The sequence below is a fragment of the Canis lupus genome, chromosome 24 (genome assembly GCF_003254725.2).
Source record: "Canis lupus dingo isolate Sandy chromosome 24, ASM325472v2, whole genome shotgun sequence".
NCBI lineage: Eukaryota > Metazoa > Chordata > Mammalia > Carnivora > Canidae > Canis > Canis lupus.
In genome coordinates this window covers 20078296-20101492 of record NC_064266.1, presented here as the reverse complement: position 1 = coordinate 20101492, position 23197 = coordinate 20078296, and the positions used below count along the sequence as shown (strand labels likewise).

Below are 23197 nucleotides of genomic sequence, written 5' to 3'. Positions count from 1 at the left end.
GGGAGGTGTGGGAGACCTTTATGTTATACTCATATGTAAGCCCATCCTGCAGTTAAGAAGCAGAGGTACAGAGAAACCAGAACCTTGACTTGCTCAAGTTTACAAAGCAAGCTTGAGCAGAGTCAGAATGAGCAGGTCCTCTGTTTCCCAGCCCGGGGAACTTTCCATATCACTCCACAGCGTGGGACAGGCTGGACTCCTCGCTCTGAGCCTCAGTAATATGATTGATTCCGGGTGACTGACCTTAGAAGGCCCTTTCCTGCTCCTGGGATGGCAGCATCAGTGACAGGCTCTCCACCCCGCCCAGTGGCTAGGACGTGCTGAGTGTTAACTAGCCGCCTCCAGATCCCGTGACGTGTGCCCAAATGGGGGACAGATGGTAGGAACTGGAGACGCCCAGGAACTGACCCTTGGTGCAGACTCTACAGCCACTGGCCCGGGACCCTAGCCCGCCCACCAGTCGGGCCCCAAGCCTACCTGTACAGCTGCCCCTCACTGCCCAGCTGGAAATGTTCATACTGGGCATAGGCCTCGTTGCCCTCCCAGTCTTGCAGCTCCACGCGCAGAGAGTAGGCTGCCTTGCTGGTGAGCTGATGCACCACCTCATTGCCCAGCCAGTGCTCCCCCGCCAGGTCGCCAAAGCCCTGCAGAGAGTGAAGGGCGGTGGTGGTGGTGGGGTTGTTCATGCTGCAATGGGAGGCTGCACCCCTGGCTGAGGAGCTGGGCTGGGCCAGGTTCCAGGGCCACTTAATCCAAAACCACTTTGCCTAATGGCCAAGTCCACAAAGTACAGTGTGGGTAGGCCTAGGCAGGGGAGTTCCCCACCCCATGGAGCAAAAAGACTAAGGTTTTTGTAAATGTAAAATTCTGTTAACAATAATTGGAATCACATTTCTGTGGAATTTAAGAACAAGCAAAATGAATTTGCGGTGATAGAAGTCAGAATAGCAACTACCTTTGGGAGAGTATTGACTAGGACACGCGGAGGCACAAGGGGGCACAAGGGGGACTTCTGTGCGGGCTCACAGCATTGTATATCTAGCTTTGAATGATGGTCACATGGGTAAATACATATGTAAAAATCCACTGAGTATCTTACGCTGAAGATTTGTGCACTTAGCTGCATGTAGGTCGAACCTTAATAAAAAAACTAAAGATTTTAATCAGCTGCATAAATTGCAGAGCAAATTTTGTTCAGTGACATGGCAGCTGCTGCAAGATTTCAGCAACACAGAAATGCAAGGCTAAGCACGTTAGGTGTCACCAGTGTCCCAGAGTGACGAGAAACCAATGCCCAGAGCAATGGTTCAGCACCAAGGACAGGGGCACACCTAAGCCCCACTCCCCATTTTAGTCCCGCGGTGCTGCTGATTGGCCTAATGATTAATCTTCAGTGCTCTTTGTATACTTCTGAGTATCCTATTTCTTCTTGCTATTCTTAATAATTATTTAAAACCTAACTGGCTCAAGAACACTCATATCTTAATTTGGTATTTATTTTTAAGTATTTATCAAATGAACAGTAAGCAGAAACAACTAATGAGATTGTTGCATTTCCACGATTCCTTTTCTATTTCTCTTGCTTGTAGAAACGTTAAGAGCTTTTAAGTCAGCTTGCCAAAAACCCTTTACTCAAAATTTAATTAAAAAATTGGAAGACAATCGGGCACTCTTCCTCATCTTGTAAAATGCATGGGGTCTTTGAGCCGACAATTCCACGTTAAAGAACCTCTCCCGCAGAAAAGGGAACCCTCTTACACTGTTGGTGGGAATGTGAACTGGTGCAGCCACTCTGGAAAACTGTGTGGAGGTTCCTCAAACAGTTAAAAAAAAAAGAATCTCTCCTGCAGATGTGATGATATTAATGTGTGCAAAGATAAGGGCATCATTTAAGCAATGCTCAGGGGTGGGCATGGGAGATTATTTTCTTCTGTTTCATTTTTGTATTTCTAAAAGAAATTCTTTTTTTTTAAAAAGATTTTATTTATTTATGATAGTCACAGAGGGAGAAGCAGGCTCCATGCAGGGAGCCCGATGTGGGATTCGATCCCAGGTCTCCAAGATCGCACCCTGGGCCAAAGGCAGGCGCCAAACCGCTGCGCCACCCAGGGATCCCCTCTAAAAGAAATTCTTAAGCAATATGTATATATAATATTTTCACAAATAAAAAAATAAAGTTAAATTTTTATTCTTAGGATATATGTCAGAATTTGCAAAAAGAAGGTTCAACTTCAGGTGATGGAATCCCTGACAGTGAATGTGTACTGGGAAAACCTGTTTGAAGCTAGTTGGTTTTAGATGGGTTGATTTTTTTTTCTGGGAAAGATTGAGGGCAAATTAGTGCCCTGCCTACAACCCACCTGCCCCAGGTTTCAGGGCTTAAAAGCCCCTTCCCAAGGCAGCAGTGTTACCTGTTTGTAATCTCTCCAGTTCCGCTGGAAATTCACGCTGCCATTCTCACGGCGCTGGATGAGAGTCCACCCACCTCCATTGGCCTCCATGTCACAGAATACCTGAAAGGAATTGCGTTGTGGTGGTGGAGGGGAGGGAGTTGGAAGACCCTGAAAAGGCCAGAAGTAGGTCTGGGCCAGCCCAATTTTGATTTGGCTGACAATCTCACAGAGCAACAAGTGAGCCTGGTGGTTGAGGGCATAAGAAATATCCAGGTTCAAATTTCCCAGTTCTGTCATCAGTTTTCTAAAGCGCGAGCAAGTGATACCCGCACAGAGCCTTCCTTTCCTCATTTGTAAAATGCAAGTGTTAAAACCTTACCCCTTTGTGCCTCAGTTTCTCCTCTGCAAATTGGCTTGGTGTGAGACTTACGTAAGATGAGTCATCTAAATAACAGAGCCTGGGCATACTGAGAATTAAGTAAATGGAGGCTTTTTCTCTCACTATTATTTTGAGGTTGTGGTAAGGATTAAATGCCAAGAGGCAGGACACACTTGACACACAGTGTGGACTCAGGACATGTTATTACATTCAGTGGACAAATGTTTTCTGAGCACCTGCTATCTACCAAGGCATGGGGGATGCTGCTATGGATAAGACAGAAAGAGTCTTTCTCTCAAAAAGCTCACCATCCATCATAATCTCTTCTTTCAGCCTAATCTTTGTCACATATTATTTTTCCAGCCAGTTCAGTACATGTTCCATGTTCAGTGAGGACACACTTGGTCCCTGGTCCCATACTAGATGACAGAGACAAATCAGAGATAAATCAACCCTCAGAGCTGGCTTGGTCTGGAGGAGGCTATGATAGGGCAAACAGACTATTGATTATGAACATTTGGGCAGCTACACAGAGAGCCCCAGAGAAGGAGTCACTGGGCAACCCTAGAAGGTTTCTCAGAGGAGGCAACATTAGGACAGGGCCTTGGATGATGATGTGCCTGACAGGCAGACAAGTGGAATGGCACCTCCAGTGGAGGGTGTAGCTCTGACAAGGCAAAGGCCTACTCAGGGAGAGAAGAGAGTGGCTTCTGTTGTGGAAGTAGCAGAGGGTGTGGGAAGGGAAACTAAGGTCTAGCGAGGAGAAGGAACTTGCTCAAGGCAAGTAAGACCAAAGTAAAGCTGAGGTGTGAGCCTAGATCTTTGGCCTCCCAGAATTCCACCGTAGCTGAATTTACTTAATTTCATGTAGAATATTTACTTAAAAAGTCGTGTCCTTTTAAAAAAAAGAAAACTTAAATACTTAGACTAAATGTATTTTAAAAGGAAATCTTACCAGTACCATAAATTGAAAACTGGTAACACTTGCTTTTATGCAGATAATTATAAAAATAAATATAAGAAAAACGTGAAACTCTAGCTAGAAATCAAGGGCCTGATCTCTGTGTCAAAAGATGTGTTGAGCAGGTGTGCATGAAGCGTTAAGGAGAGTCTGCAAACTGTGTATTCAACTGAGATTCAACAACTGAGATGTGTATTCATAGGAATTCAAAGGAAATCGAACAGGGAATTAGGAAATGTGAAGACTGACTGGTTGTTCCCCATATTCTTTCACTTTTGGGCCTGGCCCCCATACCTTCCCTTCTGATAGAATGCTTTCCACTGACCCCTCATCCATCCAATAACTGGACCTCAAAGCTGAGAGCAACCTAGGAAACACTCACTGGAGATGGTAGGGTCTATATCAGCCCTGGTCCCTAATTTCCCACATGGAGCAGAGCCCCCACACCTGCCTTCAACCAGACTATATATAAAGTAGAAATACATTTCTTTGTGTTAAGCCCCTGGATTCTCAGGGTTGATTTGCTGTATCAACTAGCATTACCTTAAGCAACACGTAACTATTTTCTGCTCGTCCAACTGCAAGCATCTCTGGAGAAGGTGCAGAAGAAGGATGCGCTTGCACCTCTGGGAACTTCTGCTTTACCCCCATATTCTGACCTCTGACTGATGGGGGCTCTGGAAGGTAGGGTCGTCCCACCTTCTCTGGTATCTCAGATGCTGAACAAGGCCAAAAGCCGATGTGGGGGTGGGGGGGTGGCCTGCCAGGGACACCCTTGGCTCAGCACCCTCTGATAGCCTCAGCCCCCAGGGAGTCCCCTAACCTTCCTGGGCTCCGTCATATTGGCCACATGGATGGTGTAGATGCCACTGGCATTGGCCCCAAAGCGCTGGATCTCTGCACAATCCTGGAACAGCTGCTCAGCTGCCCTCACAGAGGCTGCAAAGGGACAAAGCAAAAGCAATCAGAGGTAAGCTAAGGAGGGAAGGTGCCAGGTGGGCACTACTTTCTGCCAGGTTCCTGGATGGGAGGTGTTGGAGACAGGGAGAGGTATCAAACCTGGGAAAGTTACCTGGAAGAGGTGACCGTGAGCTGGGATCTGGATAAGGAGCAGGAGTCACCTAAGACAGGGGGAAAATGTTCCAAGCAGAGGGAATAGCATGTGTAAGGGCCGTAAGGTGGGGAACAGTCTTGGTGTTTGCAGGGGACGGTGCAGTGAAGGGAAGTGGTGGAAGCCAGGGAGGAGAAACTACCCTCTACCCATGAGAACAGAGCTGAGGCCAGAGAGAGCTCTGGCTGGCCCATAAACTTGACAGGAGTAGGGCAAGGATGGCACAGGCAGGGTCATGAAGGAGAAAGAGATGAGGCCGTTTGAAGAAGGGCCAGATCAGCCTTGAATGCCAGGATGAGGAGCCTGGACTGTGCGGAAGAAGAGCACTCTGGCCAGGGTGTGGAACAGGGACTGAAGGGGATGAGATTCAAAGCAGAGAGGCCACGGACAAGGCTGCTAGAATCTTCCAGGCGAGGTCATTAAGGTCTGAACTCCAAGGAAGTACTTCCCCCTTTCATAGACCAAGAAACCAAAGTCCAAGAGTAAGGTAACTGGTTCAGTGCACACAGCTGGGGGCATGGGCAGAGCCTTCCCTCACTCTAGGTCTTATGAAGGAGTCCTTGGATAGGAGGCACAACTTCAAATGCCTTGGTGACAGTGGGGCAGGGTAACAGGGTGTTTGGGCAAAGGGTCCCTGAGGCGAGGTGCCTAATTCAACCTCCTACCCAGACTGGTGAGCAGACACTGGGTCACAGCTGGAGACTGGGTTAGCAGGGAGTGTGTGGGGAGAAGCCTTGGGCCTGGGCCTGCATCTGGGGCTGAGCTACAGTACACCCACACATGGGACTAATTTTGGCAGCTTCACTGCCAAGGCCATGCACAAGCCAGTGATGGATTCGGGTCACTTCATATCTCATGGTTTGGAAGGTATCCACTTCTCCCTGTAGCTTCCTTGGGGCCTCAAATACCTTAACCCAGCAGGGCTTGCCTGACTTAGACAGAGCCCTGGTGCCATCCACTGGCCCCAAATCACTGCCAGCCGTAGTGCCTGGAACCCATCACTGTTGCTTGACTTTGTGTTACCTAAAGCCTTCCCAGCCTCCTGCTGTGGTTGATCCAGGAATAGAAGCCCCTTCCTCACCCAGCTATTCTCCACTGCCTGGTTCCAACTGAGCTTCCAAAACATAGTCCCACTAGGTGCAAAACCCTCCTGTGGCTCCTGACTATCCTCCAGTTAATGTTCTCTCTCCTCAGCACAGCCTTTTAGGCCTTCTGTGGCCTGGAAATTTCAAGAACACTGCAAGCATGTAGTGGTATCAAGTAGGCACTCAAAAACATACATTTCCTCCTTCTTCCCTTAGAGACCCAGTGATGGGCAGGTGGGCATTTTTGCAAGACTATGCTGTTCACCGCTGTATCTCCAGTACCTGGCACTGGACCTGGCACACAGTGGGTTTTGCTGACCGAGTGACTGAAGCTGAAATCAGCCATGCCTTGGCCACCCCAAGTGGGCCCCATCAGAAGGAGTCAGTGAACGCTGGGGAGCAGACCCAGGAATTTTTCTGCCTTCTCAGAACCTAGAGCCAGAGATGCCTCCTAACTTCTGTTCGGCCCTCCTGGGCTTAGGGACAAGGGCGACAGGATGAGAGAAGTCCTTGGGGAGCAGCAAGTTCAACCTCTATATTCTATAGATAGGGAAACTGAGGCCAAGAGAGGGACGGGGACATGCTCAAGGTCACTCATGGAGTCTTGGGGTAGAGTCTGGATTGGCTTGGCTTCTCCTGGGACTCTGGTCCTCACCATATTTGTTTCACAGGTAAGGTACTTGGAGAGGGGCCCGGCCTTTCCCGAGTGGTTTCTGGGTCAAGCGAGCCAGGAGGGTAAACAGGGTCTTCCTCCGCTCCCCTCCCGTCCCCTCCCGTCCCGTCCCGTCCCCTCCCCTCCTCCCGCACCGCTCTGGGCGTCCGGCTCGCTCACCCGGGCCCTGTGCCACGACGCGCACCAGGCGCTGCACGGACTCCAGCAGCTGGCGCTGCTGGCGCTGCAGGAGGCTGGAGTTGCTGCTGGCGGCGCGCAGGCTGCGCTCGAGGCCGGCGAGGGCGCCGCTCTGGCGGCCCAGCAGACGCCGCAGCCGCTCCTTCTCGCCGCGGAGAGAAGCCAGCTCCGCCTGCTGCTGCGTCTCCAGGGCCTGCACCCGCGTCTCCAGCGCGCTGCGGGACGGGGGCGCACGAGCGTCAGCCCGCTGTCCCCACCGCGCTGCCACACTCGCGCGCTTGCCCCTGGGGGCCCCGGGGAGGCGCTCTGCAGGACAGATCCGCACCGAGGCCCGGGGAGGTAGAGCGTCCTGTCCCGGGTTACACAGTCGGGGGTGGGGGATCCGGGGTGGGGCGTGCCCACTGATGGCAGAGAGTGAGGAGGGGAGAAAAGAGAGAACCGGCCCGGGAAGAAGATGGACCGCAGCCCATAGAAGAAAGAGATGCGCGTGGGAGGATATGCCAGCAACCAGGACCTTGTTACCAAATCCCCACTATGCCTGCCCTCTGACCTAGCAGTCGGTTCTCAGGAGATAACCCCCAGGGAGCAGGGGCGAGAGTGAATGCCAAACAGTCAGAGCTGGCGGAGTCTGTTCTCTTTCCGTGTCCCTGGAAATGTTCTGGAGCTGCGAAGAGGAGGGAGGCCTAGCGCATCCGCACGGAATTGGAAAGACGCCCAGGACGTGGGGTGAACTGTGCTGGCACATCGGTGCCTCTAGGCCAGTCCCACATGTGGGAAGAGAGAGAGAGAGAGAGAGAGAGAGAGAGAAAGGGCATTCATGTAAATGGAGAGGGAAACCAGTGAACTGATACGAAAAGGCATGGAAAGACGTGTGGAAGGACACTGATGGCTGCGCTTGTAGAGAAGTGAAAGGCAGTTCGCTGAGTGCTGTGTTCCTGGCGGAGTGGTCCGGGGGAGGGAGGAGGAATATGGGGGGGAGGGAGGAAGATGCAGGTGGCTGGACGGAACCCACTTTCCCCTTCGTTTTATACAGGTCTCTGTTGTCTGGTGATACAATAAACATGGAGCATATTTGTCATGAGTTTTAAAAATAGAGTTTTAGAAAAAGAAAAATCTTTTTAACTTTTGACATTTTATCCTGCAGATTTGCCCCGTGTGTGTGCAACGAGATACAGAGCCACTATTAGGGGTTTCGATTGAACAGGAGTAAAAGACAGGAAACAACCTTAATAACCATCAATTGGGGACTGAGGATGTAAGTGTGGGCACAGCCATTGGGTGAACATGATGCAGTTAGAGTGTGTCCTGCAATTATAGAACAGTTTCCAGGATACTTGGAAAAAAAGAGGTGCAGGAGCGTGGTATACTCCATTTGGGTTCAAGAAGGGGGGAAAAAAGACCATATATACATACTTGTTTAGATATTCAGCAGAAACCCTCAAATGTCAGCTAATAGAATGTCTGCTATGGGATAGGAATTTTTTCGCTTCTGTAACCCCCGTGTTTAGAACAGTGTCTGACATGTGGTTAGAGCTCAAAAACGATGTTGGTTGAATGAATGGAAGAGCATAAGAAACTTGGAAAAGCGGTGGGTGGCTGACAGATAGGATAGGAGGGAGACATTCTCCTATCTATGAGGTTATGCCAAACCATTCTCTAGGCTGGAACAACAAGTCTAGCCAGGGCAGAAGGAATTTCCCCTGAACCCCAAATTACACCGTAAGAAGAAAAAAATTGGGAATCACTCGGATTCTAGAATTTTAGCTATCTCCATGGGCCAAGAGCTTATTGATGACATCCTTCATCTTCACTGACTTCTAGGCACCCAGTGCCACTTCAGACCTCAGTCCTTGCCCTCCTCCACCTTGGGGTGAGGGCATAAGAATAAGAAGATGGACAAACTATCATTAGCTGCACGCAGATGAGAGGGAGCTGGGTGGACCTGGAGGCCTTATCCTGACCCAGCACGTGAGGAACAATAACATCTCCCTTCGTACACAGGCCCGTGGCCGCTGCAGTGTGTGGGTTTGGCCTCCTCCAGCACCCTGACCTCGACAGTTTTTCTCCACTCAGCTCGAAACCAAGATGAAATCAGCCTCAGATGGCCATTTCTCTGCCTTATCTGGACCCCATGACTCTTTTATTCTTTGTAATTTGAAGGGTGTTCCCCTCAAGTGTATTTGTTTATAAATGCCGAGACTCTCTGCCAGTACAGACGAGGAGCTGGCAGTGTGGTTGCTTCTGGGAAAGGGAATCAGTGGATAAGATTGGATTTACTTATTGGCAAATAAGTAAATCAAATAAAAATTTACAGGGTGAATTGTACAGTATGTAAACTGTAGCTCAATAAAGCTGTTAAAAATTTATAAAATGAAGAAAGAAAGGAAGGAAGAAGGAAAGAGGGAAAAAGAGAGAACAGAGAAAGAATCAGTGTGTCCTGAGCCTCAGGAAAATGTCCATCTCCTATCTCCGCCCAGGGGTGCCTGCCTGGCCCCCAGCCCACCCCAGCCCTGGCTCTCGTGCCCACTCTAGGTCCTGCCCCACTTGGGTCCCAGGCTGGCCCTCACCCCCAGCCCCGGCCGGGTGCCGGGGTCCTGGTGCCCACCTGTTGCGGCCCTGCAGCCTGTGGAGCTCATGGCCCTGCAGTAGTAGCTGTTTCTCTAGCTTGTTGGTGGACAGTGAGGTCTCCAGCAGCTGGATCTCCATTCGGGATGTCTGGTTCAGGACCTGTTCCCGCAAACAGGGAGAGGAAGGGGCCGACGCAGGCCATGCAGAAGCCCCACTCGGCAGCCGCCCACCCATCCAGGGGCTCTGGCATTCCAGCAGCGTGCTGACCTACTGCCATCCTCCCAGCAGTTAGTTCCTATAGTCGTTCATTCGTTTACTCGTTCCTTTATTCACTCATTCACTCACAGGCCTGAACTGAGTTTATGATCTTCCTCTTGAATTTACTCTTCCCCATCACTGCACACAACAGTGCAGTCCATTTCTCCTGCTACTCACATCCCAGGAGGAGTCCCCCTAACCACCCATGTCCCACCCCAATCCAATCTACCAGCAAGTCCTGTCAGATCCAGCCTCCAAATGGACACCTGACCACTCTCCCTCCCTCCAGGGCCCCCTCTCTGGTCATGGCCTCTGTCATCTCTTGCCCTGTGTCCTGTGCCACCCTCCTCACAGGGCGCTCTCTCTCCACCCTGATCCCCTACAGTCCTTCCTCTGCTGAGCAGCCCAAGGCAGCCTTCTAAAATGTAGCGCATCTGCTCAGAATCTTCTTGTGGCTCCAACTGCATGCAGTGGAAAGGTCCCAGTCCTCCCCATGACCTGCAGCACCCTGTGATGTCACCTGCCCTCACTGCCTCTGTGAACCCTTGCCCACCCCTCTTCCCTGGTCGCTCCAGCTACACTGACCTCCTGGGTGTTCCTGGTGCTTGATGGCACAGTCCTGCCGCTGGGCCTTTGCACATGCGGCTCTCCCTGTCCAGAAGGCCATCCTGGTGAGCCTGGCTCCAATTCTACCTTCCCCGCAGCGCCTTCCTGGTCTCCCTGTCTAAACTTGCAAGCCACCCCTTCTCCGCTCCTAGCACACATTCCCTCCCTCCGGCCCCTGAGACTCCCACCCTCTCACAGATGCAGGTTATTTATCCTATTCAGTCTCCTGGTGGTCATCAGAAAGGAAGATGCTCAAGGGTGGGCAGGCCTGTTTCATTTACTGCTCTGAGCTAGAACCGGGCACCTCCCACAGTGCCTGGCACCTAGTAGGGCTCCAAGAGACACGTGCCTATTTGTCATTCAATCTTTTCATCCGTTCATTTACTCACCCTGCTGCTTATACATTTGTTTCCTCCCTCCCCTTCTGTGCTCCCACGGCTCCCCGTCTCCGAGCTGCGGGCCCCTTGAGGCTGATTGACTTCTTCATTACCTATCTTTCCTCAGAGCACTGGATCTGTGCTCCTATCCCCCCTCTAATCCCAGTGCCCAGCACAGATCTGGAGTCCCTGGAGTCACAGATGTAGAAGAACCAAACCCAGTGTGCACCGCCCAGGGCTCATAGCTGGGGGGTCAGAGTATTTTGTCATGGGGTCATCAGGGAGGGGCCCCAGGGTGCTACAGTCCCAGATGTAGCCCAGACTTTACCCAGGGACAGAGGTTAAGGCAAGATGATCTGGGCTGCAAGCCAGCCGGCCCGCCACAGGTCCCCCCATCCCCCTGCCCCTGTGCCACCTGCTCGCTCTCCGTACCTGAGCCTCCACGTCAGTCAGCTTGCGGGTCTGGGCGGTGGTCTGGTTCAAGAGGCTCGTGCCTAGCTCCAACATGGTGGCTGTCTGGTTCTGGACCATGTGCTGTTGGACCTGTGCCAGCTCTGACCTCAAGTTCATCTGGATGTACCTTTCTAGCTGTGGGGAGACCATGGGCTGGGGTCATGGGTAGAGCCTGGAGGAAGACTTCCTCCATGACCTGGCCTTCTGCTCCCACTCCAATTTCTTCTCTCAGTCGTCTCCTGCACTCTGCTCCAGATACATTGGCCTCCGTGACATCCTTCCAACATGGCAAGCATACAGCTACCTCAGGGCCTCTGCACATGCTATTCCCTCTTCCTGGAAACCCCCGCCATCCCTCCCTCCCTCATGTCATTTCAGGTCTCTTTCTACCACTTATCATTCTCTAACTTTGTATTACATTTTTATTGTCTATTGTCCATTTTACCATTGGAATGTCCGTTTTGTGAAGCCAGAGACTAGGTCTTACCTCTGTGTCTAGCGCAATGCCTAGTGCCCAGTGGGTACTCAGTAAATATGTGTTCAATGAATTGATGGAAAAGGGGGAACTGCAAGGGTCAGAGAATAGCCCCCAATGTCATGCCCATTACAAAAGTTTGCGGGTCTATCCAGCAAGCTGGACTTTCTATTTTCTGGCTTCTTCCATCTGCCAAACGGGCTGAACCGGACAGTCTCCAAGGGTTCTTTCAGTTCAGATGTCCTGGGGTCCCACGAGCTAACATTCATGTCTTTGACAGGGCTGCTCTCTTTCCCAAGAGCAGTAGAAGCTGGTCTGGCATGAGACCAGGATCAAGTTGTAAAGGTGAACAGTGTGTTCTCAGAGCTCAGGGCCCGCAGGCAGAGAGCTGGTGTCCCCCCTCCACTCCCTCTCCATTCTGCACACATGCTGGCCTCTGGCCATCCCCCTCTGCACCCGCCCCCGCCCTGGCTCCTTTCCTTGCCCTCTTGCTCAGACTTCCAGGAGGTCTGACAGACAGGGTAGCTCCCAGGGTTCCTGGGAAGACGGGCACTCCCCAGGGAGAAGTGGTGAACTTGGCTGGGGGGCCAGGCTCTGGCTGTTTCCTCCTTGGGCTCTTCTTCCCTCTGCCATCTTTTCTTTTTTCTTTTTTTAAGTTTGATTTATTTATTTTAGAGAGAGAGAGAGAGAGCACAAGCGGGAGGGGCAGAGACAGAGGGAGAGAGAATCTCAAGCGGACTCCGTACTAAGTGCTGAGCCTGGCCCAGGGCTCATTTCAGGACCCTGAGATCCCATCCTGAGCCAAAACCAGGAGTCAGAGGCTTAACCGACTGCGCCACCCAGGCACCCTTCCCCTCTTCTTTCTTAACACTCTGCTCCCATGCCTTCCTCCCACCAGTGCTTTGGAAGGAACAACTGCAACACCAGATCCTGGAGGGGGCACATGTGGGGGTGCTGGTATTGACTACAGCAGCTGTGCTCAAAGTGTGGCCCTTGCAGCAGCATCCCTGGGGAGCTTGCTAAAAATGCAAATTTCTAGGTCCTACCCCAGAGCTACTAACTCAGAAATTCTGGGGTGGCACCTAGCCATTCAAGTGAGTCCTGATGCTCCCTCAAGTGTGAGAACCCTCAGGTGGCAGTCACAGAATTGACTGAGGACCAGGGAGACAGGCCTATTGGAGCTTCTCAGGCATTTGTCACATTGGCCCCTTCCTCCCTCCTCTGCACCATCAGCTCCCTGCACCGCCGTCCCCTGTAACACACAAACATCCTCCGACCACTCCCATCTAAAAACAAAGTTTTGACCCCACAGTCCTTCCAGCTGCGTCTCCAATTTCCCTGGTCCCCTCAACAGCAAAACTTCAAGTTGCCTCCAGTTTCTTGCTTCCAGCCCCACCCTTGCCTCTAAAAACATTAACAATATGATTATGGTGTACTGTATGCATAGAAAAAAGCACAAGGAATAATATAATGAAGTCTGTGTATTTACCACACTCAAGAAAAAAATACAACCCATACTGGGGCGCCCAGGTGGCTCAGTCGGTTAAGTGTCCGCCTTTGGCTCAGGTTACGATCCCAGGAGCGCTGCATTGGGCTCTGAGCTCAGACCGGGGGTCTGCTTCTCCCTCTCCCTTTCCCTCTGCCCTTCCTTCTGCTCAGTCTCTCAAATAGATAAATCTTTAAGCAGTATATATATATAACCCAAACTGTTGAATCCTGCACTCCCCGGCCTGCCTCCCCAGCCCTGGGGAGCCCCTTCTCTCAACTGGCCTGGTCATCGGCTCCTGGACAAGGCCCATTGTCTTCTCACTCTCTCCCCTCTCAGTAGCATTTAGTCAGATGGTCACTCCTGAGTTCTGGAAGCACTTCCCAGATGCTCCTTCTCCTAGTTGTCCTCCTACCCACGATCACCTCCTCTCTGCCTCCTCCTTTACCAGCATCCTACATGTCGGGGGCTCTGAGCCCAGTTCCAGCCTCTCATCTTTATGTATGTTCTATCCCTAGGTCAGGGGTTCTTAGTGGGGACCACAGGGCCTGCAAAGATAATTCAGAGGGTCCACGAACTTGGGTGAGAAAAAACTCTTGCTTGCTAACCTGTAAGCAAAGTTTGTCATTTCCTTTGGTTATGAGTGTAGGCCACAAACGATAGCACTTTCAGCTGATCCTGCAACTTCATTACCAATAGAAATCACCAATATTTCCATACCATAGTGCAAGTGTTACAGCATCTTTTTTTTTTTCTTAAGATCTTATTTATTCATTTGAGAGAGAGCATGAGTAGGAGTGAGGCAGTGGGGTGGGGAGAGAGGAGAGAGGGAGAGGGAGAAGCAGACTCCCGGCTAAGGAGGGCGCCTGACATGGGATTCCATCCCAGGACCCCGGGATCATGACCTGAGCAGAAGTCAGCTGCTTCACTGACTGAGCCATCCAGGTGCTCCTGTTACAGCATCTTAAATACCTATTTTACTCATCATGGCCTCAGAATGATGGACGTTCTCAAACCCACCACTAGGTAATGCTACAACCATAGCACCGATTTGATATCTAATATTTTGATTACAATGGCAACATCACTGGATGTTCTTATACTTTCATTTTATACATTTAAAAGCATTGCTCTGAAAAGGGATTTATTAGCTTCACCCAGGACCAGATACCAAAGTGCACAGGGCCCCGTTGCAGGTGCTCCTGTAGGTCCTAGGGCTGCCATGTGCTGACAGCACTGGCTCCGTCTCCCACCCAGACTACTCTCCTCAATGTGCCACCAACTCCCCATCCCCACGTGGACTTCCAGCAAGCATCTCAGGCAAAAATATCCAACATGGACCCCTTTGTTCCTCAGGTCCCACTGCACTGTCTCTGCAAACCCACCCCATTCTCCCTCACTGCCCCCATCTTTCCCATCTTGGCAAATGGCCCCAAACCCAGAGGTCATCGTTGATGCTTCTCTTTTTCTCACCTGCTGCACTCAATCCTCTAGTGAGTTTTGGCCACTATGATCCCAATGCAAATTTTGAATCTGCCCACTTCCCTGCACCCTGGGTGAGGCTACTGTCATCCCCATGGGTCCCTTCAGGTGTGCTCCCACCACACCTCTGTGGCCTCCCTGGGGTTACTAATGTGTGGCTGCCTGGGCACCCCATGGGGAATAGGGGAGGCAGAACTATACTGAGGCTGATCTTGCCCTCTCTCACCAGTCACAGACCTCCTGGAACCTGGTGTAAAATGCAGACTCCCAGGCTCCGAGCTTCAACTCTAGGCAGACAAATAGCAAGTTTAGTCCCAAGACGAGACTTTCTCAGCCATCCTCCCTAAGCCTCTCATTTGTAGGTGGACAAACTGAGGCCTAGAACACTTGCCCAAGGTCACCATCACCTGGTGGGCTAGGTTCCACGACTCCCTGCCCAGGTGCTTGCTCCTTCAGATCTGCAGAGCTGGGCTGGGGACACAGGGTAACTTGGTGGTCATCTCAAGTGACAGGAGTTCCATGAGTACCCGTATTGGTCCCTTGGTTGTCCTGTGGCTAAGTGGCTGGGTGGGGCCCAGGCCACCCACAGCTGGGGCCCATCACTTAATTTGCCACACCCGCCCACCAGCATGGGTCCTAGGATGGGAAATTGGGGCCAGATGGTCCCATTTTGGCCATGCTGGGCTCTGGTGAGTAATGTTGGCCTGTGTAGTGGGGATTGGGTCTGGCCTAGGGTTCAGGCTCAGGCTGGAAGGATGGGGGGAGAGTCCCAATGAATGAGCCAGCCCAGAATGACATCTTCCATAGCCCCTGCCTCCTTCCCCCACAATAGGATTGGACCTGCGCCTTCCCTGTCACCCTCATGCTTGCAGATTCTCAGGGTTGAGATGAGGGGTGGGATAAGGGCCTGAACTGCCATCACCTCCACAGCCTGCAAAGAGGCTTACCTTTGGCCTTTGGCCTGTCAACCCTCTCCCCTTGGCCCAAGGTTTGAGTTTTAGCTCTATGGCACTCCAACTGTGAACTTCTAGCAGTTAAGAGCTGCATTTCTCTGAGCCTCACTTTATTGATCTGTGACATGGGGACAGGGAATCTTACTCCTCTTTGGGGAGAGGGCAGCTGTAAAGGGCCTGGAAAGAAAAGAAAGGAGTTTAGACATGCAGGGGCTGGGTGATGAAGGTAGGTATTCTGGACAGACCACAGGTGAGCATTGCATGGATGAGCAGTCTCCGTGGCCAAGGAGATCCCCTCAAGTCTGCTTTTTCCCCACATTATTTATATTAAAAAAAGTTTACAACTACACAATGGATGAGCAACTGTGGTCCATCCATCCAGCAGACTCTACTCAGCCATGAAAAGGAAGGAGAGGGATCCCTGGGTGGTGCAGTGGTTTGGCACCTGCCTTTGGCCCAGGGCGTGATCCTGGAGACCCAGGATTGAATCCCATGTCGGGCTCCTGGTGCATGGAGCCTGCATCTCCCTCTGCCTGTGTCTCTGCCTCTCTCTCTCTCTCTGTGTGACTATCATAAATAAATAAAATAAAAAAAAGAAAAAAGAAAGAAAAGGAAGGAGATAGTGATGCACCCAACAACATGGACGAAGTAAGCCAGACTCAAGAGGCCACATGCTGTAGGATTCCACTGATGTAACTTCTAGAAAAGTCAGAGTCCATGCTGTTGCCAGGAACTGGCATCTAGGGTTGGGAATTGACTGCAAAGGGTCATAGGAGAACTTTCTGGGGGTGTTGGCAATGTTCTATATCATGATTTTGGTAGTGGTTGCGTAACCATACACATTTGTCACTACCCCCCAGAGCCATATATTAGAAAGGTGTATCTCACCATGTGGACTGTACCTCAGTAAAAAACAAACCCCACCAAAAAAAGATTCTAAAAAATGTCCCATATAAAATTATGTATTATAATGATAAATACAGTTTCTCAAACCCCTCACCCTCTGAGTGTCATATATGTATCAACTCAGGAATTTCTTGAGCACCTACTATGTGCTAGGCCTTGTACTAGAGACTAGGAAATCAGGAATGAACAAAAATGGCAAGTTTTCTGATTCCAGGTACTTCCACTAAATCATCCATTAAATTCCAATAGTGATGAATGCTCTTAAGGAGGTGAGACAGGGTAGTGGATGGGGTCAGCAGGGAGTTCAGCCAGAGTGCAAGGGAACCCCTCACTGGAGGGACCGCCTGAGCTGAGAGGCTTGCCAGCTGTGGCAAAGTCAGGAGGAAGGGAATTCTAGACAAACAGAAAGGCACATGCACAAGCCCTGAGATGTGAGTGTGTCTGGCATATTTGAGAATCAGAACAGTGATCTGCCCTGCCTGTCTCTTCCTTGGAAAATGGTGCATGTGGTTCATATTTGGGAAAAATGGTTTGTCAACAACAGATAAAAGCCAATGTGGAAAGAGTCGTCAGTGCTTTGTATCTGATAAGCCTGGGTTCGAATCAAAGCTCTCAACTTAGTGGCTGTGTGACTTAGGGCAGGTACCTCTCTCTACCTGTCTGGGCCTTTTCTCTAGAATGGGGGTAATCATAGCTCCTATCTCTGGGATAGGGAGGAGGAGGAGGATTCCTGACATGACCTACGTAAAGGGCCAGAGCATGGTTACATAATCAACACATGACAAATTCCAGTATGTCTGTGTCATGGATTACTAGGTGGCTGTTAAAAAGGAGGTTGACCTTCATTGGCGGCTGATCTAAAAAGATGCCCCAGTTGCACTCTTGAGTGAGACAAGCAAGATACAGAACATTCGCTACAGTGGGTCTGCTAATCTCTAACTGAACCGAGCTCTTCCCACGGCGAGGCCTATGGGCCACAGACTGCTACCGTGGTGGTGCCCATGCCCATGACTTTGTCACCAGTAGACATCACAGACATTCTTGTGTCTCACCACAGTGATTGTGAACATCCATGATATATTGTTTACACTTATCATGATCTCAAAATGATGGAAGGCACTAGATCATTAGATTTTGTTATTTAATGTATTAACACGAGAGCAAATAGGTAACTATATCACAGATCTGTTTTAAAAATATTTTGAGGGCAGCCCCAGTGGCCCAGCAGTTTAGCGCTGCCTTCAGCCTAGGGCCTGATCCTGGAGACCCAGGATGGAGTCCCACGTCAGGCTCCCTGCATGGAGCCTGCTTTTCCCTCTGCCTGTGTCTGCCTCTCTCTCTCTCTCTCTCTCTGTCTGTCATGAATAAATAAATAAAATCTTTAAAAAATATATTTTGATATCTGTATCTTAAGGCAATTTGTTTCCTTTAACTTTATGCATTTAATTTTATGTTTGAAAAAAATCTTCTTCCAAGAGAGGGTCCAGAGCTTTGCCAGATGCCAGAGAGGCCCAGAGCACAGAGAAGGTTAGGACCTCTGAAGATCCCCCTCACAATTCCCCCTTGGTGGAGCATCCACTCCAAGAGTATGAGGGTTGGTCTGCCTTTTCTTCTGGAGCCTCGAAGGATATCTGGAAATTCTTAGGTGGATCAAGGATGTTCGTTTGGTTGAATGAATGAATGAATGAATGGCTTGGACACTTATTCTACTGGAAGAATTAGCTTTGAAATAAGTAACAGCATATGGCTCTGTGGTGTAGCCACTGGGAAACAGAACAAAAGGCAAGGAGAGAAATACACTTACAAAAAGCTAAATCTCTACCCCACAGCTTGTCACTTCCAGCCATTGTGCCTCCATTTCCCCATTTATAGGTGGGGGTGAGAACAGTACCACTCCATGGGGTATGCACATGGAGCTCATAGAAAAGGGCCCTGTTGGCAGAAGTGCTTGGAGCTTCTCTGGTCAAGGATCCTGGGGGACGCAGGGAAACCAGGAGGGTAGAGCCCACTGTCATGACCCTGGCTGGCCAGAGCTGCACTGGAGTGGGTGGCTAGGGTCCCCCACAACATTTGTGGGGCCCTTTGGGAGTCAAGGGCATCTCTACACAATGTCTAGCTCTGAGTCACTGTGGGTGGGAACTCATCAAGGTGTGGGACTGGCCCCCCTAGGTGGGAAGAACACTGGAGGAGAATGAGGCCCAGTGGCAACCCCTCCAGAGGCTGGCAAGGCTTCTAGCATTAGAACTCTAGGCACTGGGTATAAATCCTGACTTCTCCATTCACTGGCCATAGGACCCAGGCTGAGTGTCTTCACTCTGAGTCTTGATGCTCTTATCTGTCAGATGGGGAACCAGGGGGAACCAGGAAACCCCCTTTGGGGATTAGTGTGAAGGAAAAATGAGATTCCTGGAGAAAGAACCAGAGGGTGTTTGGCACATAGCAGGTGCTCCCTGCATCACTCCTTAAGAGGCTCTGGAAACTTCATCTTGCCTTAATGGTATTTATTTCCTGGAGACCCAGAGATGGCTTCTGTTTATATCTATCTTTGAGGACTCCTGGCTGTGTGGTCTCTCAGAATTTCAGTTTCCCCAGCTGTAAAATGGGCACAGTAGTGGGGTCTGCCACATGAGGTTGTTGTGGGCCTAAATGAGCCTGGGGCAGGGGATGGTTCAGTGAGACCATGCCTGGTGTGTGCCAGGCACACAGTGACTTTAGCCATTGCTCTTACTGTCATCGTGGGGGCTGCTGCACACCTCCTGCAGCACAGGCTGGGATACCTGGAATGCTGGAGGCTCTGTCCCAGCCTCTGGTCCTTCTGTCCTTTGCTGCTGGGACTTTGCCAGGAGTGAGAGTGGAGGCAAAAGTTGGAAGCCCTTGGGGGGTGGCAATTGTCCCAGGAACTCGTTCTGGCACCCATGATTGCCAGTTGTGTTTGGGTGCCTTAGACATAGCCTCTCGTCCCCTGCTTGGAGGCTCTGCTACTGATCCCATTTTATGGATGAGCAAATGAAGGCTCAGACACAGAATCACTTCCCCGAGGTTACTGGTCAAACTGGCAGACCCTCAAGTCATACCCAGGTCTGCTGATTTGGAGGCCAGAAGGTCCAGTGGGCAGAGCATGGTCAGGGCAGGAGCTAAGCAGGTGGAGGCTGTGTCCCCCTCACCCAGTGCAGGACAGGGTGTAGCCCGCCAGCCAGGGAGCACAAAGGCCAGGGTGCCAGGCAAGCTCTGATGTTGGCTTCTGCCAGTTGCCTGAGTTTCTGGGTCCCCTGCTCAGGCTTGTGCCTGAATCAGACCAAAAGAGAACCAGGGGTTCCCACGAGCTGGGGTGTGTGTTAAGGTACAGAAAGGCCAGGGATTCTCCCCGCTAAAATCTCTATGAAACTGCAGGGAGACAGCAGGGAGCGTGGTTTCTGGTCTCAGCTCTCCAGCTCCGAGCTACGTGACTTTGGTCAGATGATTTCATCTCTGAGCAAATGCCACCCTTCCAATGGCTCAGGCCCAACCCCTTCACTTCACTGGGTCCTCTTCACTTCCCCTCCCCCAAACCCACACCCAATCTGTGATCTCTACACTCTGCGATCATGCGCAGAACCTGACCACCTCCACCCGTGCCCAGCCTCCGTCATCTCTTGTGCGGCTTCCTAGCCTTGCCACCCCCTCCTGCTGTGCCCTCAGCCTCTGTTCATGCTCCCCCAGCCCCCAGAGAGAGCCCAGTACACCTAAGCCAGGTCACAGCCCCTTCTGCTCAAAACCCTGCTGTGGCTCCCACAGTATAGAGAAAACCAGGCTTCTTTGTAAATTCCTTTCTAGGAGAGAAAAAAAAAAATCTGTGCTTTGGAAACAGGCAAAACCATCCTGAAGAGTAGGGTTTAAACTGGGCTGCATTGGAGGTGGGAGTGGAGGGAACTAAGGCCAAGTCAGCCGGGCTGAACCCAGGCCCCAGGGTGCAGGCTGGGGGAGATCAGAGCCTGGCCTGATGATGGAGAGGAAAGCAGGGTCCCCCCACAAGGGACCCAAGCCCAGGCAGGAGGGATATGGGAGCTCTGAAGACCTGCAAGGATCACACAGCCAGCTCTATTTCCCACAGGGGGAAACTGAGGCCCCAGTCAGGAAAGCCATTTGTAGGAGGCTGCACACAGGAGCTAGTGGCCCAGTGTAGCCAAACCTGTAAAAATCTGAAAGAACAGAGGACTTTGATAGCTTTGTGTGTGTGTTTCAACTTAAATGGGTATTTTTGTAATTTGAGTGTTTTTTTGAATAGGTGATATGAGCACATTGTTCAAAAGTCCAAGGACTTGGGCAGTCCTGGTGGCTCAGCGGTTTAGCGCCGCCTTCAGCCCAGGGCCTGATCCTGGAGACCCGGGATCGAGTCCCACATCGGGCTCCCTGCATGGAGCCTGCTTCTCCCTCTGCCTGTGTCTCTGCCTCTCTCTCTCTCTCTCTCTCTCTCTGTGTGTCTCTCATGAATAAATAAATAAAATCTTTAAAAAAATTAAAAAAAAATCAAAAGTCCAAGGACTCAAAGGATGTGGAGTGCTAACGAGTCTCCTAGCCCTGCCCCACAGGCCACTGAAGGACATGCGGGGTTCACTTCCAGGGGAGCTCCATGCATGTGCCAGCAGTGCATATCCTCACATCCCTGCCCCCACTTTGGGCTAATAAAACGTCAGCTCACCGTTCTGCACCTTGCTTCTTCTCTCAGAGTATGAAATTTGGATATTGCTCCACTTTCATCCAGACAGACCTGCCTCACTGCTTTAACAGCTGCATGGTAGTCCATCTGTGGCCACCACTGTTTGCTCATCGAGTCCCCGATAGCGACGTCATTTCCAGGCTTTTGCCATCATGCCAGTGCTGTTGGGAATATCCTTGCCCACAGGTCATTTAACTCTCCTGCAAGGGTGCATCAAGGATAAGTCCCTTGACGTGGAACTGCCAAGTTCAAGGGAGTGTACACTTGTGATGTGAACAAATGGCCCTTGGCAGAGGTCATGTCTGCGGTTTCCACTCCGGTTTCAGAGGAGGGGCCCTGGGAGCTGCGGCAGTGGCCACAGGAGCCAGAGGGTTGCCTACCGGAATCCTCCCAACACACATCCACATCCTTGATCTCAGGAGCATCCTGCTAACCTCTTTCTGACTTTCAGATCTCCCTGCAAACATCACCTTCCCTAAGACGTGTCCCCTGGCCACCCCATCAAAGATAAACACCGAGGCCCCTGCCCTCCTCTTCCCACTGCAGCTGCCTGGTTTCTTCACAGCACTGGGCGCATCTGAAATCACTGCAGTGATTTCCTATCTGTCTATTTTCTCCCCAGGAATATCAGCCCCAGGAGTGCAGTGCTGCCATGGTCACGGCCACATCCTCCATGCCTCAACCAGTCCCAGGCACATGAGAGGCACTTAGGAAATATTTGTTGAAAGAATGAATATTAAAAAAAATGAAAGAATGAATAAATCGTTTTACGTAAGGAGTGCTGGATTTCCACTGAATAATTGGCTGCTGGAAATAAGTTTGGACCTCCCCACAGAGCCCCAGCTACAGCTGGAGGCCCGAGTGAGGCAAGGAGAGGCCAGAGAGGCCAGAAGGCCGGAAAGCGGAGAGACAATTGTACAAGGACAGATGGACAGGGGCAGAAACGCCAGCGTGGCCACTGGAGGGCTGTGTGCGGCGCTTACAGCAGGAGCTCAGAGAGGCCTGGCACAAGGCAGGGAGCCAGCCTGGGCTGTCTTCAGGAGAAATGCTCTAGAAATGACCATGGCACTCATTCATCTGTTCAGATGTGTAGGACCTGTGCCAGGAGATGGGGAGTGAGCATTGACCAGAGTAGACCTCACTTCTGCTTGAGGGGGGCCAAGCTCTGCCCAGCTGCCGAGGCCTCCGAAAGCAGGTCTCTGAAGCACTAGGTGTGTGGGCACAGCCTCGAGGTCCCAACAAATATAGCCCCTTTAGCCCATGACTCTCGTCATCCCCATTTTACAGACGAGGAAAAGAAGCACAGAGAAGACCAGCCCATGGCTCATGTTGCACAGTTTCTGAGCAGCAGAGGCTGGCTCGTATGCAGGCCTTGAGCTCCAAAGAGCACACCCTCCGCCACTCAGTGGGTGCCTTGAGGCAGCCAGACTCCAAGACTCCAGACTCCAGACCCTACATCCTGATGTGCATCACCATGTGTCATCTGTTCCTCGCTGGGCAGGAACCGGCCGCTATGACTGTGGCATGCTGTAGAAATGTCGGAGTGTGACTTTCACAGCTACGTCATTACATTTTGGCTTTTGGTTTGCCCTCGCTTAGCTCTGGCTGGCGGGGAGCTGGCCACCATGTCCTGAGGACCCTTGAGCAGCCCTGCAGAGGAATGGAGGCCCCCTCCTTCACTTCTCGCCAGCACCCACCTACCAGCCATGGGAGTGGGCCTCTGGGAGGCTGGTCCTCCCACCGCAGGGGAGCCGTTAGATGACCACAGCCCCGGCTGGTACACAAGTACAACCACATGAAGAAAACCTGCCTTAGAGCTCTTTTGTTAAGCTGCTCCTGAATTCTGGACTCTCAGATATGGAAAGATAATAACCGTTTGCGGTTATTTTAAGCTGTTACATGTTTGGGAGTAATGTGCTGTCCCACAATAGATAAGGAATGCACTACTTTTGTGGTGGTCACAGAGGTCAGACCCTCTTGCCTCTGGGTGCTGCCCCCCTTGCTGGGTGCATGGCACCCTTGCCCCATCATCCACATGACTCAGTTTCCCCAATTTTGCAACGGGTCTCACTTTGTGGCTCTGAGCCCAAGGGCCAAGGGCCAGCCCTTCCTCTTCTGCCTTGCTCCAGCCCTCTCCCATCTCCTCTGGGCCCACACA

General features: G+C 51.3%; 1 protein-coding gene across 6 annotated transcripts in view; it reads right to left on the bottom strand.

Moving 5' to 3' along the window:
- ANGPT4 (angiopoietin 4) overlaps positions 1–23197 on the bottom strand; it is a 59492-nt gene that overhangs the window by 23839 nt on the left and 12456 nt on the right. For all 6 annotated transcript variants that reach the window (XM_049100350.1, XM_035705562.2, XM_025469588.3 and 3 more), the window contains exons 2-7: positions 11021–11176; positions 9385–9506; positions 6762–6994; positions 4557–4672; positions 2412–2513; positions 478–644 (exon numbers count right to left, since the gene is read on the bottom strand). In XM_049100350.1, coding sequence (XP_048956307.1) covers positions 478–644; positions 2412–2513; positions 4557–4672; positions 6762–6994; positions 9385–9506; positions 11021–11176 — 896 coding nt within the window. The remainder of the gene's footprint in view (positions 1–477; positions 645–2411; positions 2514–4556; positions 4673–6761; positions 6995–9384; positions 9507–11020; positions 11177–23197) is intronic.